Source organism: Oryctolagus cuniculus, chromosome 15, assembly GCF_051225735.1.
Source record: "Oryctolagus cuniculus isolate XC-2025 breed Fujian yellow rabbit chromosome 15, ASM5122573v1, whole genome shotgun sequence".
Lineage (NCBI taxonomy): Eukaryota > Metazoa > Chordata > Mammalia > Lagomorpha > Leporidae > Oryctolagus > Oryctolagus cuniculus.
In genome coordinates this window covers 12377998-12391913 of record NC_142881.1, presented here as the reverse complement: position 1 = coordinate 12391913, position 13916 = coordinate 12377998, and the positions used below count along the sequence as shown (strand labels likewise).

Genomic DNA, 13916 nt, shown 5'->3' with positions numbered 1-13916 from the left:
GCTGCAAACCAGTGAATCTTAAAATGTTAACTGGGTCTTTCTTAAACAGAATGGAAGGTACCATGGCCCATGTGCCTTACTTAGCAGGGTAAGTAATGCTAAGTGCTGTACCAAATGCAAAATTCCCAGTAATTTGGTATTCTGAGAATTACCATCCAGACAAGACCCAGTCGAGTATTCCTGATCTGGTGCCCTCCCACGAGCAGCCAGGGACCCAGCGTGCTCCTGTCTTGGGCAGGATTCTCCTCAAGGATCCTCTCCATTCAACTAGTGCAGGGGTCAACAAACTATTTCTGTAAAAGACCAAACAACAAATGTCTCTGGCTTTGCAGGTTATACAAAGCCTGTCACAGCTACTCAACTCTAGTGCTCTAGCACAAAAACAGCCACAACCGAACGAGCACAGCTGTGGTCCAGCAACACTTTATTTATGAAAACGGGCAGTTTTCCAGGTCTGGCCCAGGACAGGGAAGGAGAAACAATATGACGGACTGCAGGAGAGGTTTTCATGGACTAGATCCAGAAGGGGTGTACATCCCTCCACCAATTCTGCCATCAGCCAGAACCTGGTCCCAGCTAACCATCAATGGGTTTAAGCTACACTCAGTTTAAAAAGAATTTAAAACCAAAGTTGGTTTGGTGAACCTATTGATCCATTTCCATTTTTCAAACTACTTACAGTTCATTAAAAAATAATTCACAGGGCGAGCACTCTGGTGCAGTGGGTTAAGCCACTGCCTAAGACACAGGCACCCCACTGAGTGCAAGTTTGAGTCCTGGCCATTCTAATCCCAACCCTGTGCCTGGGAAAGCAGCGGAAGATGGCCCCAGTGCTTGGGTCCTCACCACCCATACACAAAACCCAGACAGAGTTCCAAGATTCTGGTTTCAGCCTGGCCCAGCCCCACCCACTGCCGCCATTCAGGAAGTGAACCAGCAAACCAAAGATATCTTTCTCTCTTTCTTTCTCTTTCTCTCTCTCTCTTTCCCTCCCTCCCTCCCTCTGCCTTTCAAACATATAAACAAATCTTTAATAATTTGTAAAAAGTATTAAAAATGGTATAACAAGCATACAGGTATATTTGTTTTCAGAGAATGATATTCTGCTGATAAAAACAAAGCAGTGTTTCACAACTTGTGGAATAAAACAAATGAGTAGATAATTTGATAAATGATAAAATCAGTTGATACTGATGATACTAAACTACCTGTGATTTATCACTGAAAAGCAAGAGCAGGGGCTGGCCTGTGGCACAGTGTATGAAGCTGCCGCTTGTTGGTGCGACACGCCATATCAGAGTACCAGTTCTCGTCCCAGCAGCTCTGCTTCTGATCCAGCCTCCTGCTAATGCGCCTGGTAAGGCCGTGGAAGATGGCCCAAGTCCCTGGGTGCCTGACACACAGCTGGCAGACCAGGATGGACTTCAGCCTGGCCTGCACCTGGCAATTGGGGCTATTTGAGGAGTGAACCAGCAGATGGAAGATTTCTCTCTCTCTCTCTCTCTCTCTCAGTCCCTCTTTCTCTCTGTCTCTGCCTCTCAAATAAATAAATAAACTTTTTTTTAAAAAAAAGGCAAGAGCAACAGCGATTTTAAAACACAAATAACTCAGTACCTACAATCAGATATAACCATGTGTTTTTCTCAGAACTCACAGGACCTACACTTAGGTGCACATGGCTTAGGAAGCATTTTGCAGCATGTCAAGCAGTGGGCAGCAACCAGACTTCTCAGCAGAAAGCTGAACAGGCATCAGCGGCACACACCAACGCTCTGTACTCACCAGACCTTGTCCAGCTTCTTCTGGGTGCACAGCTAAGCCCTGATTCTTAACTGGTTGCAGTGAAGACAGGACACAACTGAGCTCTGGCTGATGGGACATACGTGGAAGTGACCCACACCACTGCCAGGCCTGGCACATAAAAACGTCCTACCTCCTACCTTCGGTCCTTCCCTCATCCTCTGCCGCGCTGAGCCCGGAGGCCACATGTTAAATGACGGCATCACAAGAGGAAGCCTGGTTCCTGAGACGCTGTGTGGAGTCAAAGGGCTGCATGCAGCAAAGCACCCACTTTTCCTACCCCTGTCTCAGCGACCTGCTCATGACAAGTGAACAATACGTTTCTACTGTGATAAGCCGCTAGGATCTCAGGTCACTGCAGTTTATAACCTATCCCAATACGGAGTTCTTAAAAGATGCCAGAAATGTGCATAGGTTCTAAGCATTAAATCTTAGCAACCCTTGAAAACTTGCTTAGATTTTCAACAATATTTAGAGGTACTCAGACAAAAATGCACACATTTGCATTGATGCATCTGTTTCTAGTCTTTCAGAAAGATCTTCAGAAAGATCTGGGCTGGGAACAGGAGAGTAACAGGATGACAGTAGCATTTCAAGAAACGTCTCTGCAATTCTGTGTTCATTTATTCAAAATGTCTAACACCTAGTGCCGACCCAGCAACATGCTGAAGACTAAGGGCGGAAAGATGCATGCAGTGCAGGTCCTGCCTTCCAGGGGGTCGTGGTGACTGAAGAGGAAAGTGACTGAGCCGCTGCTGATCAGTGAGATGTGACAGGTGATGGACTACGCAGGAAAACGCTGCAGCTTGTGATGCTGACGTCTGTCTCGGCGCATGGCTCTCACGCCGGGGACAGAGGAGTAGAAAAGACTTCAGCAAGTCACTGACTCTAGGGAGAGACGTTTCAAATAGCCTTGCTCTTCGCTGAAGTCAAAAAACACAAAACCTAAGTAATCTCCTCTACCAGTTTTATGCAGAACTCTGGGAACTTTTCTAAGAACAGATGCAAAATGCAGTATTTTTTGTGATATCCAAAGTGATTTCTTCAGGTGGATTTTACTTATACTAATACATAAAAACAGTACATACATAATAATACATAATATAATAATATATATTATTATATAATATATATTATATGTATAATAATATAATATATAAATAATACATAAAAACCAAAAAAAAAAAGTGTTCCGTTGCATACTTAAAATGCTGAGGCCTAAAGAAAACCTCCCGGATTTAATCCTACTCATCCCCCACTCAGAGGAGAACAGCACAGCTCCACACACCTGCAACCAAAGGTGAGCCACGGGCTCATTAAGAACAAAATCCAGTTGCACGGCTGTTCCACATTCTCACAAATGCTAGTCACAAGAGTCCAGGAACCCCGTACATGGGTTTAACACTACTGGAAAAGTAACTCACAGCACGTGCCCTAGGGATGTGAGTCAGTAGCTTCAAAAGTACATTTGGTTTGGATACTAACCTGAGAAATGTAAAATGTCCCACACAACAGAGGGGTAATATTTGGAAAATAAATGGGAATACACTGTTCTATAAAGACAACACTTCCGTGACAATACTCTCCCAAATTCCACTTGAGATCAAGCTGCTTGCCAAATATTCAACCTATACTCCAAGGTCTATTTGTATTCAATCCTTCCTTGTACTATTAATTAGAGCTACGGCTTGACTGCAAACGTTTTAGATTGTCCACAAAGATAGCTTGACACAAAAAGGGTAATGTTCCAGAAATCTACAAATGCTCTGTTCTCATTTTTGGCATCTTATACAGATAGAGGCAAGTCTTGAAACAAAACAAAACAAAAAAACCACTATTTTTTACATCACTGTAATTATGCTTTTACATGTATCAGGACACAGCTCTAATTTTGATGGGGACAGCATTAACACTGAAGTAACTCAATAAAAGCCTGTATCTGTGATCTGGGGAAACACCACACTTGCCTTCACAACCCACGGCAATCCACAATCCATGCAAACAGCCCCAGGACAGGGCGATGAAAGACTGGAGGATACTCACTTGACCGCACGCTGCCTAAATGTGAAAACGTTTTCCAACCACTTCCCATTTGGACGCTGAAATTTTCTAAATTACCCAGTCTCAAACTATCTCAGACAACTGTGTTCAGCAATCTACTACCAAAAAGCAAATACATTTATATTTACCCCTATAATTTAAGATTTAATTCATTATGTGAAGCACACTACGTAAAATACCAAAATATTGTAGAATAGCATATCAAAAATATAATCTTTTCAATAAAATATTGATACCACATGCTAAAAATGCATTTTTTAGAGAATATATAGCCTATAAACAAAACTGAATGATACTTTTTAAAACCATAGGAAATACCAATTTACTGAAAAAAAGTAATGCACACTTCCTTTGAAAATTTTAAACGTGTGTTTTCTTAAGACATCATAATAGATACACAAGAGAGAGGTGGAAGGCATAGCCTAAAAGGGTGACTGTTAATTGTGTATTTTCTGCTTATAATAGAACAAAACAGATCACTATTTTTGAATGAAATAAAATATAACAATACACAGCTGCCATTCATGGTTTCCCTGTTGGGGCTTGCCTTCACATTACATACCTTATATATCATTTATCATTAGTAAATCCTACAAGTAGGTATAATTTTCTTTGTCTCAAAGATGGAAACAGTAAGTCTGATGAAGTCATATTACCACTAAGCCAGGATTCCCACTGAGGTCTGTATGATAATTATTGCCTTGGAAAAACCTGTTAGATGGCAAACATCCTACCATGATCTTCCATGATAACCACTGAAAACGTCAATAAATCTATCTACTCTTTGCTTGATGTTTCCTTAGTTAGCTATTCCATTGTTCACATTAGTAAAATCTGTAATTCTATCTAAATTCATGTAGTTCCAACCTCTACTAAGCAATGAGAAAAGTACCAGTATATACACGACTGAAAACCTAACCTTCCTCAAGCTGGTGATTCTTTCTGTGAATATAAATCATCACACAGAGCTCTCTGGTCTATTTATAGTATCTACAAAGGCAATGAATTTCAAGAAATATTAACAATGAAAATTTTCTTCTAAATGGTCATTTAATGACAGTTTAGATCCATTATGAAAACCATTAATAGTTAAGCAGTATTTTGTAAGAATAGCCCATAGACTGCTATTGATCCACTAATTCTCTCCAGATAGCCCAGACTTAATCCCTAGAAAATATCAAGAAACACATCACCTAAACTTCTGGCTTGAATTAACACCCACTGCTGATTTACTCTCACCATGTCTCATCAAAAGTCACGCCATTTTCTTCATAAATTTCAGTGAATTTCTGGCTCACATAAATGGAAGTAGACTAGAGAATAAGAATCTTTCATCTTTCTAAGACCAAAAATAAATAAATAAGTTCAATCCCAAAGATACATGCAATGTTTCCTGGCTCTGCAATTCATTACAAAAATAAGACTTTTTGTCAAGTAAAATAAGAATAATTTAAGATAGCCATATATTTAAAAGGAGTATTTGGTACTTCCAAGTACAAGATTTCCCCAAACACTACAACGTCCTCCATATTAAGCTTACCTTGAAGATGGCATTATACTTGAGGCCCTGAATTTTGTTGTAAACGGATTAGTTGACTCATAATCAAAATAGTCCTGCCGGTTTTCACTAAACGCATTGGGCGATTTCAAGTCACAAGGGCTATCTGATCCCCCATTGTTAAGTTTATCAGATCTTCTGCTATCTTTTTTTCCAGTCACTCTTTCAAACAGGCTAACTTTCTCCCTTTTCTCTCTTTTATTTTCTTTCCTTACTTCAATTGATTTTGAAAATAAATTCATGCTGCTGTCCCAGGATTCACTGCTTTCTTCAAACGGATTTTTCTTCCTTGGCAGTGTTGCAAATTTTTGGGGTAATGAAGCAGTCACATTTGTAAATGGGTCATTCTGTCTTTCGAAAGACGATTCGCCTTCATCCACAATGCTGTCAGGTTGGTTCATTTTAGAAGTATCAAAGCTTAATGTTCTTCTGTGTGGAGATTTGAGACTTCCTACAAACAAGTTTGTGGTTACTACACAATCAGTGACACATTACATCACACTATTTGACACTCCGTGTGCATTCTGTTGGTTTTAAAATGAGAGTAATTAGCTATTTAAAGGTATTAACCTTTAAAATAATCAAGGAAAACAACCTTAAAATGCTAAGGTATAGCAGCCTGAAGTATCTGGGCCAATAATGATTAGCGTACTGCTAGACAAGTGCCAACGTACTGGGCTCACACAGGCAAACTGACTCAAAACCAGAGGTTCTGCTCAGTGTGATAATGCCAGAAATCCTCAGACTTCCTTTCATCATTAGCATTAAATTTACATCCTCGCTTCTGAACATGAATGTTTTCTTCTAGGGATTTTACGGTAAAATGGAACATTTATTTATGCATCAGGCTTTCAAGAGAGCAGAAGCAGCAGGAACAATGTTTAAAAAGCTAGGCCATGAAAGGAGCCTGGGACGCATTTTATTATCAGTTAATCATCTAAACACAGAGCAGACAAACTCCACTTTCCATGAACTTGACCAACCTGGGGTACAGGAGGTATTCAAAGTTTGATGAACGACTACACTTGGAAAAGGCTACCAAGAAACTGCAGTTTTTTAAATTTTCCAACTTCAAAAGTTAAACTTTCAAAACAAAAAGGGCACTTTGGCCCACTGAGGAGACAATGAGAGAGAACGTGCCACTCACCACTCTCTGGAACCGCTCCGAAGGCATCTATCCGGCGCCCCAGAAGATGTGTCTGACTCAGGGTGCCAGGCTTCGCTTTCTCAGAGGACGTGTGGGACCCAGTCAGGTCAGACATTGAATGCGCAGAAGAGAGTCGCTGAGGACCCAGAAGAAAAGGCTTTTTTGGTTTGGATTTCATGTGGCTCTCACCACTTGAAAATTCTGTACTGGCATCAGGCATGTGAGTACTTGGAATGATTGCAGAAGACGTATCAGAAAACGTGCCATCATTTTTTCTACCTTTCATCTTATCCTTTAATTTTGCAAAAGGAGATCTTGTTTTGTCCTTCATTGACAAGTCAAACATACTCGCTGTCATATTGTTTCTCATAAATTGAATATTCACCTTTATCTCACCCCTGTTTTTGGCTCTTTTTCCTTGTTTGGATTCCAACCTAAACCACCTTAAGGACAAAAAGTAAATAAATAAAAAATGAGTTGTAACACAGAACGAAGAGAGGATACAGAGTTCTGTTACATACAAACTGTTTTTTAGGCAAAGCCACTACAGGACATCAAGCCAACCTAAACACTGAATGATACTCTAGTAGACAGAATACTTCTGGTTTTACTCACAAATTTTTAAAAACACATCATTCTGCATATGATGTGACATAAGAAGATAATTTTTAAAGTTTGTAGAAAATTGAATTAAAAGATTAATTTATTCTGGTGCAAAAAACAACTGAAATCCATGCAGTTTTTCACCATATGCGTTTCTCATACTTTTCAAAGACCCCTCATATGCGTAGACTTCAATTTTTTTTTTTTTTACCAAAATAAACTCATCTTTTAATTTCATTTTACCAGACATTTTTGGAAGTAGCTACTGAAGGAGTAGGCCTTTGGGGCACTGGAAAAGGTTTGTAGGTAACCTTTTCTTTCACAATTTGAAAATCACCAACAGAAATTCTTATCAACAATACCTAATGCTTCCACATAGGGTATTAATAATGGCCTAAGGGTATTTCTTAACATTAAAACACACTGAGGAAGGGACACTGAAAGAATGCATCAATACGAGTGAGTTCTGAACACTATAATAATGCCATTTTAATAACATATTAAATAGCCCCATCCCAAAATATTACTTATGTAAGAATATTAAAAGAATTCTGTTAACATTGGAGACTACTACCTATAGTTTGGTAATTATTAAAACTGGATATAATTTAGACTCATATCAAATGGATCAAAGTCTCTTCCTGAATAAAATAAATGAGTAAAACACAGTAAGTGACAGTAAACCTTGTGAAGAGTTTTTGAAGAACAAAAAGCTGAATGCTTCCTGTTAGAGTCACTTGCGTCATTTACTGCCACTGCTGTGACAATACCAAATCACAATTATTTTATAAACAGAGCCAAATATTTTGCTTTTAGTCACTTCAAAACTGCCTATTTAAAAATGATGTATAAAAAGCAAAGTTTTACTTGGTTTTGTTTATGGTATCTTTATCCAAGAGAAACTCTCCAGTTGTTGGTGTCACAAGAGATCAATTTATAGGGCAAAAAGCCAAAAACTGCCAAACCAAGTCTAGAGGAGCACTTCTACAAAGGAACTCGGATGTAAGCTTACATTAGTTCTTCCCTCACTGTCACAAACAGGGTATGCCAAGAGAAGATTATGTTTACTGTACATCAAGTGGGAGACTGAGTCACCAGGTCTTTCCAGAAGGAAAAAGAATCCACATATATTATATGTGTGCATGTGTATGTATAAGATATGACAGGTTTATACACACACAAACACACACACATATATATAAACCAGCCAGAGCTTAGCAAATCACACACATGAAATCATTTCTTAACTAAAGTGGAGCAATTCAATTAAGTAATGCAGTTTACCAAGTGACTGTTTAAATATTTTATAATAGAAAACATTAACTAAATGAGACCCTAAACGGAGACAATCCATTATGTGAGGCAAACATTAAAATTTGAAGAAATGAGCTGGACATAAAGAAATGATACCAATAAATTTTGTGGAATAGAGAAACTTAACTACCGCAAGACAGAGCACTTCAAAAGCCTGGAGAGAAACAAGGTTATCCTCCTGCTTTAACTCAATTTGGAAAACAGTCATTTTTGATGGACTGGGGAGAGGGGAGTGGAGTGGGGAGACTTCTGAGGCACAGTACCTCAGAGTGCTATGTCAGCATCTCAGGCTATACCAAAAATAGTGAACACACTTCGCAAGACAGGGACCAAGAAAGAAAGAAAGAAACCAGGCATTCAGGACTCCATGCATCCAACAAATCAAAGCAAGTCTGAGAAGAAAATAAAGTAGTAATCCAAAAAATGGATGCAGTCAAAATTCATAGCATTAGAGAAACAGAAACCAAGTAAGTCAGCGATTTCAACATTCTTATTTTGCAGACGAGGAAACTGAGGCACAGGGAACGCTACGTCACTTCCCACTGCCAGATGGAAGCCGCTGAGGAAAACCTCCAGCTGGTGAAGAACAGCTGCGGGACAGTGGAAGCTCCTTCTCCTTGACTCACACGTGTTCCCAAGGTTAACATCACAGGACACGGTGCTTCATCAGGCGACACAGCAGCCATGATGAGGCAAGGCAGGTTTCCTGGTGCTAGAGTGTAAGCTCCTTGAAGGTATGTGCCCTGTCCTAGATGTTCACCCGATTTTTATTCCCAGAACCATATGAACAACCACGCTACAAGCGAGTGCGTGCTTTGCAGCGCTTTGTCTTTTAGTAGGAAGCTCTACAGACCCGGGTAAGATCTGAAGAAGGGGCGAGTCAGTGTTGGAATACGGTGTCATCTCCTCCCCCGTGGAAAACGGTAATAAATATATTAATTTCAAATGTAGGCATGGAAAATAACTTGAGCCGTTTTGTTTTGAAGCTGACATAACAGAGAGGTCTTAATGAGACGTTCAAGAATCATTCCAGAGGCAGCATTTGTTTTTCCAGGCTTCAAAAAGATAAGATGAAGAACGATAGCTTTGGGGGCTTACTGGATTAATACTGATTTTTTTTTTCACCTCTGGAGTGCTGGATTTAAACTGTATATGGCCTCTGTTCAATTTTTAATGGGCACAGGTCCATGTTCAAAAACCACCACACATGTGGGAACTATTCACAAGCAATTGGTGCTGTGTGGTCAGAAATGGGACAAGATTGGCAGTAAGGGTGCCAGAGGCCAGGATGCAGGTGCACTACAGAGACCCACACAAAAGTCCTAAAATCTGCATATGTCTGAGTCATACCTAACTCTAGGGACTCTGATTGTTATTACTTTTCATGGGCATTAAAGAAAAAAAATCTCCTAGTTCTGTTGTAAAAAAATCAATGCATATTACATAACAGCATCAACGATTTTACCATTCTATTATTAAACACTGTATTATATCCTTAAATCTCGTGCCAGAACCAACCCAGACATCCATTAAAGGGGGCGATACAGAAGTTCTCTCTCCATGCCCCACTCAAAGGGTTCTGGCTCAGGCTCTTTACCCCTTCTCCTTACAAAGAAAAAAAGGGGGGGGGGGGCATTAATTTTCAAGGTAAGTAAAAGAATGGTTTGAGCCATCCTACTTCTTATTACGGCACAACTGGAAGACAAGCTGTACGTGACTGTCTTCAGTGTAAAAAGTAAGAAGTGCCACACCCAGCACCTTCGCGGGACTTGTGAATCAGCTGGTAGCTCACCACTCCACCAGTTTTCTAAAAAGCGCTTGGGAGAATGCCGCCAAGGTTCAGCAACGTGCGGGCTAGTAAAATCCTTCTTGCAATATACTGGTGGCTCAAGTCCCTCTCTTACTGTGCCACATGTACAGCTGCGCTGGAAAAGGAAGCTATTAACTATATTAAAAAACTAGAAATATTACCAATAAAGATACTTCATCAAATACGTGGTCCCCCATTTATCCACAAAGAAAGAAAATGGTAAGGGTTTAAAAACACATGAAAATCATTTGGAATGCAGTAACATCACATGCCCTGTTGATAATATTTAAAAGTATCCCCCTTCAAGTTCTAATCAACTGTATTCGGCAGCCAGTGTAGAATTTCTGGAGGGAGACACTACAATGTAAGCGCACTGCCCATGGCCAAATCCATCCTTAACCGCGACGCTGCCAAAGACAAGGGACAAAACAAGAAGAAACTCGCAAAAGGTGGTTTCCCCCTCAGACCCCTCGAGTTTGCACCTGGGACTACTTCCACTCAGAAAATTTACGTTTCCGAGAGAGCCCATGATCCATTATTCATTAGTATTAAAAATTCTGTAGATGCGTGAAGAAATAAAAGTTGCACTGTGCCCAAAAGTTCAGAGTCAAAACACTTTAAATACCATACACTGTCACCTGCAGTTGGCAATCTGAAACAAATGATTTGGTGATTATTTATTTTTCATTTTAAACTCGGCAGAGAACCTCTCAGAGGAAGCTAAATACCACTTTTCAAATATCACATAGTTTTGTGACTTATCACTGATAAAGATTCAACTTTACACTTTAAAACTTTTTCTCTCCTTTTAAAATACTCTCATTTCCTCAAGGAATTTAAATACTTACCACTTTCCCCCTTGCATTTCTAGAATTTCTTCTCTCTCTCCCTTTTTTCCATACATATATTAAACCTTAGGTAAAGATGTGATTCAAAGCAAAACAAAACTCCCAGGGAAGCCTACAAGCACATCATGTTTAGAACAAAACCAGAGAGTTGCTTTCGAATATAAGGAATTAACACCAACGGCAAGAAATCATTGAAAAGTTTGTAAAAGGGTAAAATAAATTTGTTGTGATGAAATACCGAAGCTATTTTGGAAATCTGAAGTTCTCTTTGTGAATTCAACCCATCTTTCCCTCAGCAATTCTATTAATTCTAACCTCACCTCAGATTAGAAAAATCCGAATTTTAAGGTAGGGTAAGTAATCCTCTCTCTGACAACACACTATTCTTTCAAAGTAAGACATAATACCCTGTGTTCATACTTAATTTTGGAAAATAAAATACATCGAACTCGAGCTTAAAAGCCACGTTCTCATTGAAGGTGTCAGGAAATGAGTTCCTCCCCAGGATTTCAGACTCCACTCCAGTCAACGCAGCTCTGCAGACTTCTGCAGCGACACAGGAACTCCAACACCCCAAACGCAAAGGCAACAGGCGCGCTCCAGGCTGAGGACGTCTGGACGCACTTTCTAAACTTGCCCAGGGCAGCTCTGGAGCCCAGCAAGATGTGCGCGACCAGGAGAAACGGCGGGGGTGCAGAAGGGCCAGCGGGGCCCCCAGTGCCGAATGCAACCCCGAGTCCTGACCGCCGGGGCACCGGCTTCAGCCCGCAGGTGGACAGAGGGAACTTCCTGACAGTGGTTTCGGGACCAACAATGAATACCTACACTGCGTTCTAGCTGGTCAACACTGGCACCCGGGCCTCTGGGAGTGAATAATGTTCACCTCCTGAAAACCCAGGGCAAAACACTCAATTATTTAACAGAAATTTGCCTCAAACGCAAAGCCGGGCGATGACTCCTCAATGACTCCGCTGGAAAGAAAAAAAAAAAAAAAAAGCTCTGTCCCAGGGGCTATTTTTGCTTCAGATTCCACGCAAAGACGGTGCTTCAAACTGGGTCACGCTGCAGCCGGCGCACCCCCAGCGCCCCAGGAATCCAAATCACCTCCAGGAACCGCAAATCCAGGCACCGCTCGGCTCCCCCAAACGCAAAACCAAAGGGCGCGACTTACTCTGTTTTCCTTCTTTGTTTGTCCTCAAAGATGTCATTGAGGTTGATGGCCACCTGCCCTAGAAACTTGTCCAGCCCCACCAGGGACCTGTGCATCACTATCAGGAAAAGGATGTACTTCTCCGGGCTCCCCTGCACCAGCAGCCCAGGGAGCTCGAAGGAGGCCTCCTCCTTCCAGACGGGCTCCAGGGTTTTCTCGGCCACCGAGGTGGAGTACTTCTCCTTGCCCAGCTGGATGATAGTGTACGTGTCATTGGTGCCACTTTTGCCTTTCGGCTTCAGCTCTCTGGCTTGCAGCACTGTGACCTGCACGTGGGTTGGAAACCACTTTTGGGCTTGCTCGGACAGCATGGCTCTGCCCTGCGCGCACCGAGGGCGCGGGCGCCGGCCGGGGGAGAGCCTGGCTCCTCATTCACTGCAGCCGCAGGGCGCTTCCCCGCGCGGGCAGCCCCGCCGCGCCGGCCCCGGGGCGGCCCTCGGCGGCCGGGCCTGCGCGCGCGGGAGGCCTGGCCCCCGGGGCGCGGGCGCAGCGAGCCCCCGGCCCCGTTCCGCGCCCCCGGCCTCCCGCCTGCCGCCTTGCGGCCGGGCCGCCTCCGCCGCTCGGCGCCTCCCGCCCACCCCGCGCTGGCCCGCGGGCCCGGCGCGACTCCTCCTCCCGACCCCGGTAATACGAACCGCCGGCGGCTCGCGCGGCCTCGCTCCCTCTCGCAAACCTCACCCTCCTCCTCCTCCTCCTCCCCCTGGCCTCGGCTCCTCCTCTAGGGCGGGGGCGGGTCGCCGGTGGGGTGGAGTGGGCCGGGGGTGGGAGATGCGGCCGCCCCGGCGCCGGCGGGACGCGGGGCGGGCCGCGGGCTGCAGGGCGGCGGGCGCGGAGCTCGGCCTGGCCGGGCCGGCGGCTCCTAGCACCGGGCGGGCGGCGGCGGCGGCGGCGGCGGCGGCACTTCCGGGTTGGCCTTCTCCATGTTGATCTGCGGAACGTGAAGGGGCGGGGCCGGGCGGGGCCTCGGGGTCAGGGGTCAGCGCCTCCCCGGTTGCCATGGCGACGGGGCGCGCGGCGCGGGCGCTGCCTCCGAGTACCTGGTGCTGCCGAGGCCTGGTCCGTTGCTGGGCGCTGGAGCCAGAAGGGCCTTCGATGGGAGACCCCGGGAAAGAGCTGGGGACGGCTCGGAAGAGGGGGCCCGGGGCCCGGGAGACGGCCTGAACGAGGGCAGAGGCCCAGTCTGCGTCTTCGAGGGCTGGGCACTTGGCCTATGCAGCCTCGTGCTGGCACTGGCCGTCCACGGTGGGACCACTCGGACCCCTCGGTGGCCGAGAGCTCACGTCGCTCTCTTCTCGCCCGCCCTTGTCTTCCGAAGACGTTTGCGGGAGGCAGTCCCTGCCCGGATGGAGGGAGAGACCCTCGGCCCCAGCGGCCTGCGTGACTGGCGGGGCCATTTCCGCGCTGAGCCGCGGTGTTCCCGCCGAGCAGTGGGGCCCCCTGGTTCCCACCCGGCAGCCGGGGTCCCCGCGTTCCCACCGAGCAGCCGGGGTCCCCGCGTTCCCACCCCGCAGCCGGGGTTCCCTGGTTCCCACCGAGTAGCGGGGTCCCCTGGTTCCCACCCAGCA

General features: G+C 44.3%; 1 protein-coding gene across 7 annotated transcripts in view; it reads right to left on the bottom strand.

Moving 5' to 3' along the window:
• RAB11FIP2 (RAB11 family interacting protein 2) overlaps nucleotides 1–13292 on the bottom strand; it is a 42738-nt gene extending 29446 nt beyond the window's left edge. For 3 of the 7 annotated variants that reach the window (XR_016221525.1, XR_011382755.2, XM_002718682.6), the window contains exons 1-3: nucleotides 12313–13290; nucleotides 6567–7009; nucleotides 5402–5870 (exon numbers count right to left, since the gene is read on the bottom strand). Coding sequence is in view for 3 of the 7 variants with exons in the window: in XM_002718682.6 (XP_002718728.3) it covers nucleotides 5402–5870; nucleotides 6567–7009; nucleotides 12313–12662 (1262 nt within the window). In the remaining 4 variants the exon portion in view is untranslated. Of the gene's footprint in view, nucleotides 1–5401; nucleotides 5871–6566; nucleotides 7010–12312 lie in introns of all 7 variants that reach the window. The other 4 variants (XR_011382756.2, XM_051824211.3, XM_070058306.2 and 1 more) reach the window with 3 other exon arrangements.
• Between the last annotated feature and the right edge of the window lie 624 nt (nucleotides 13293–13916).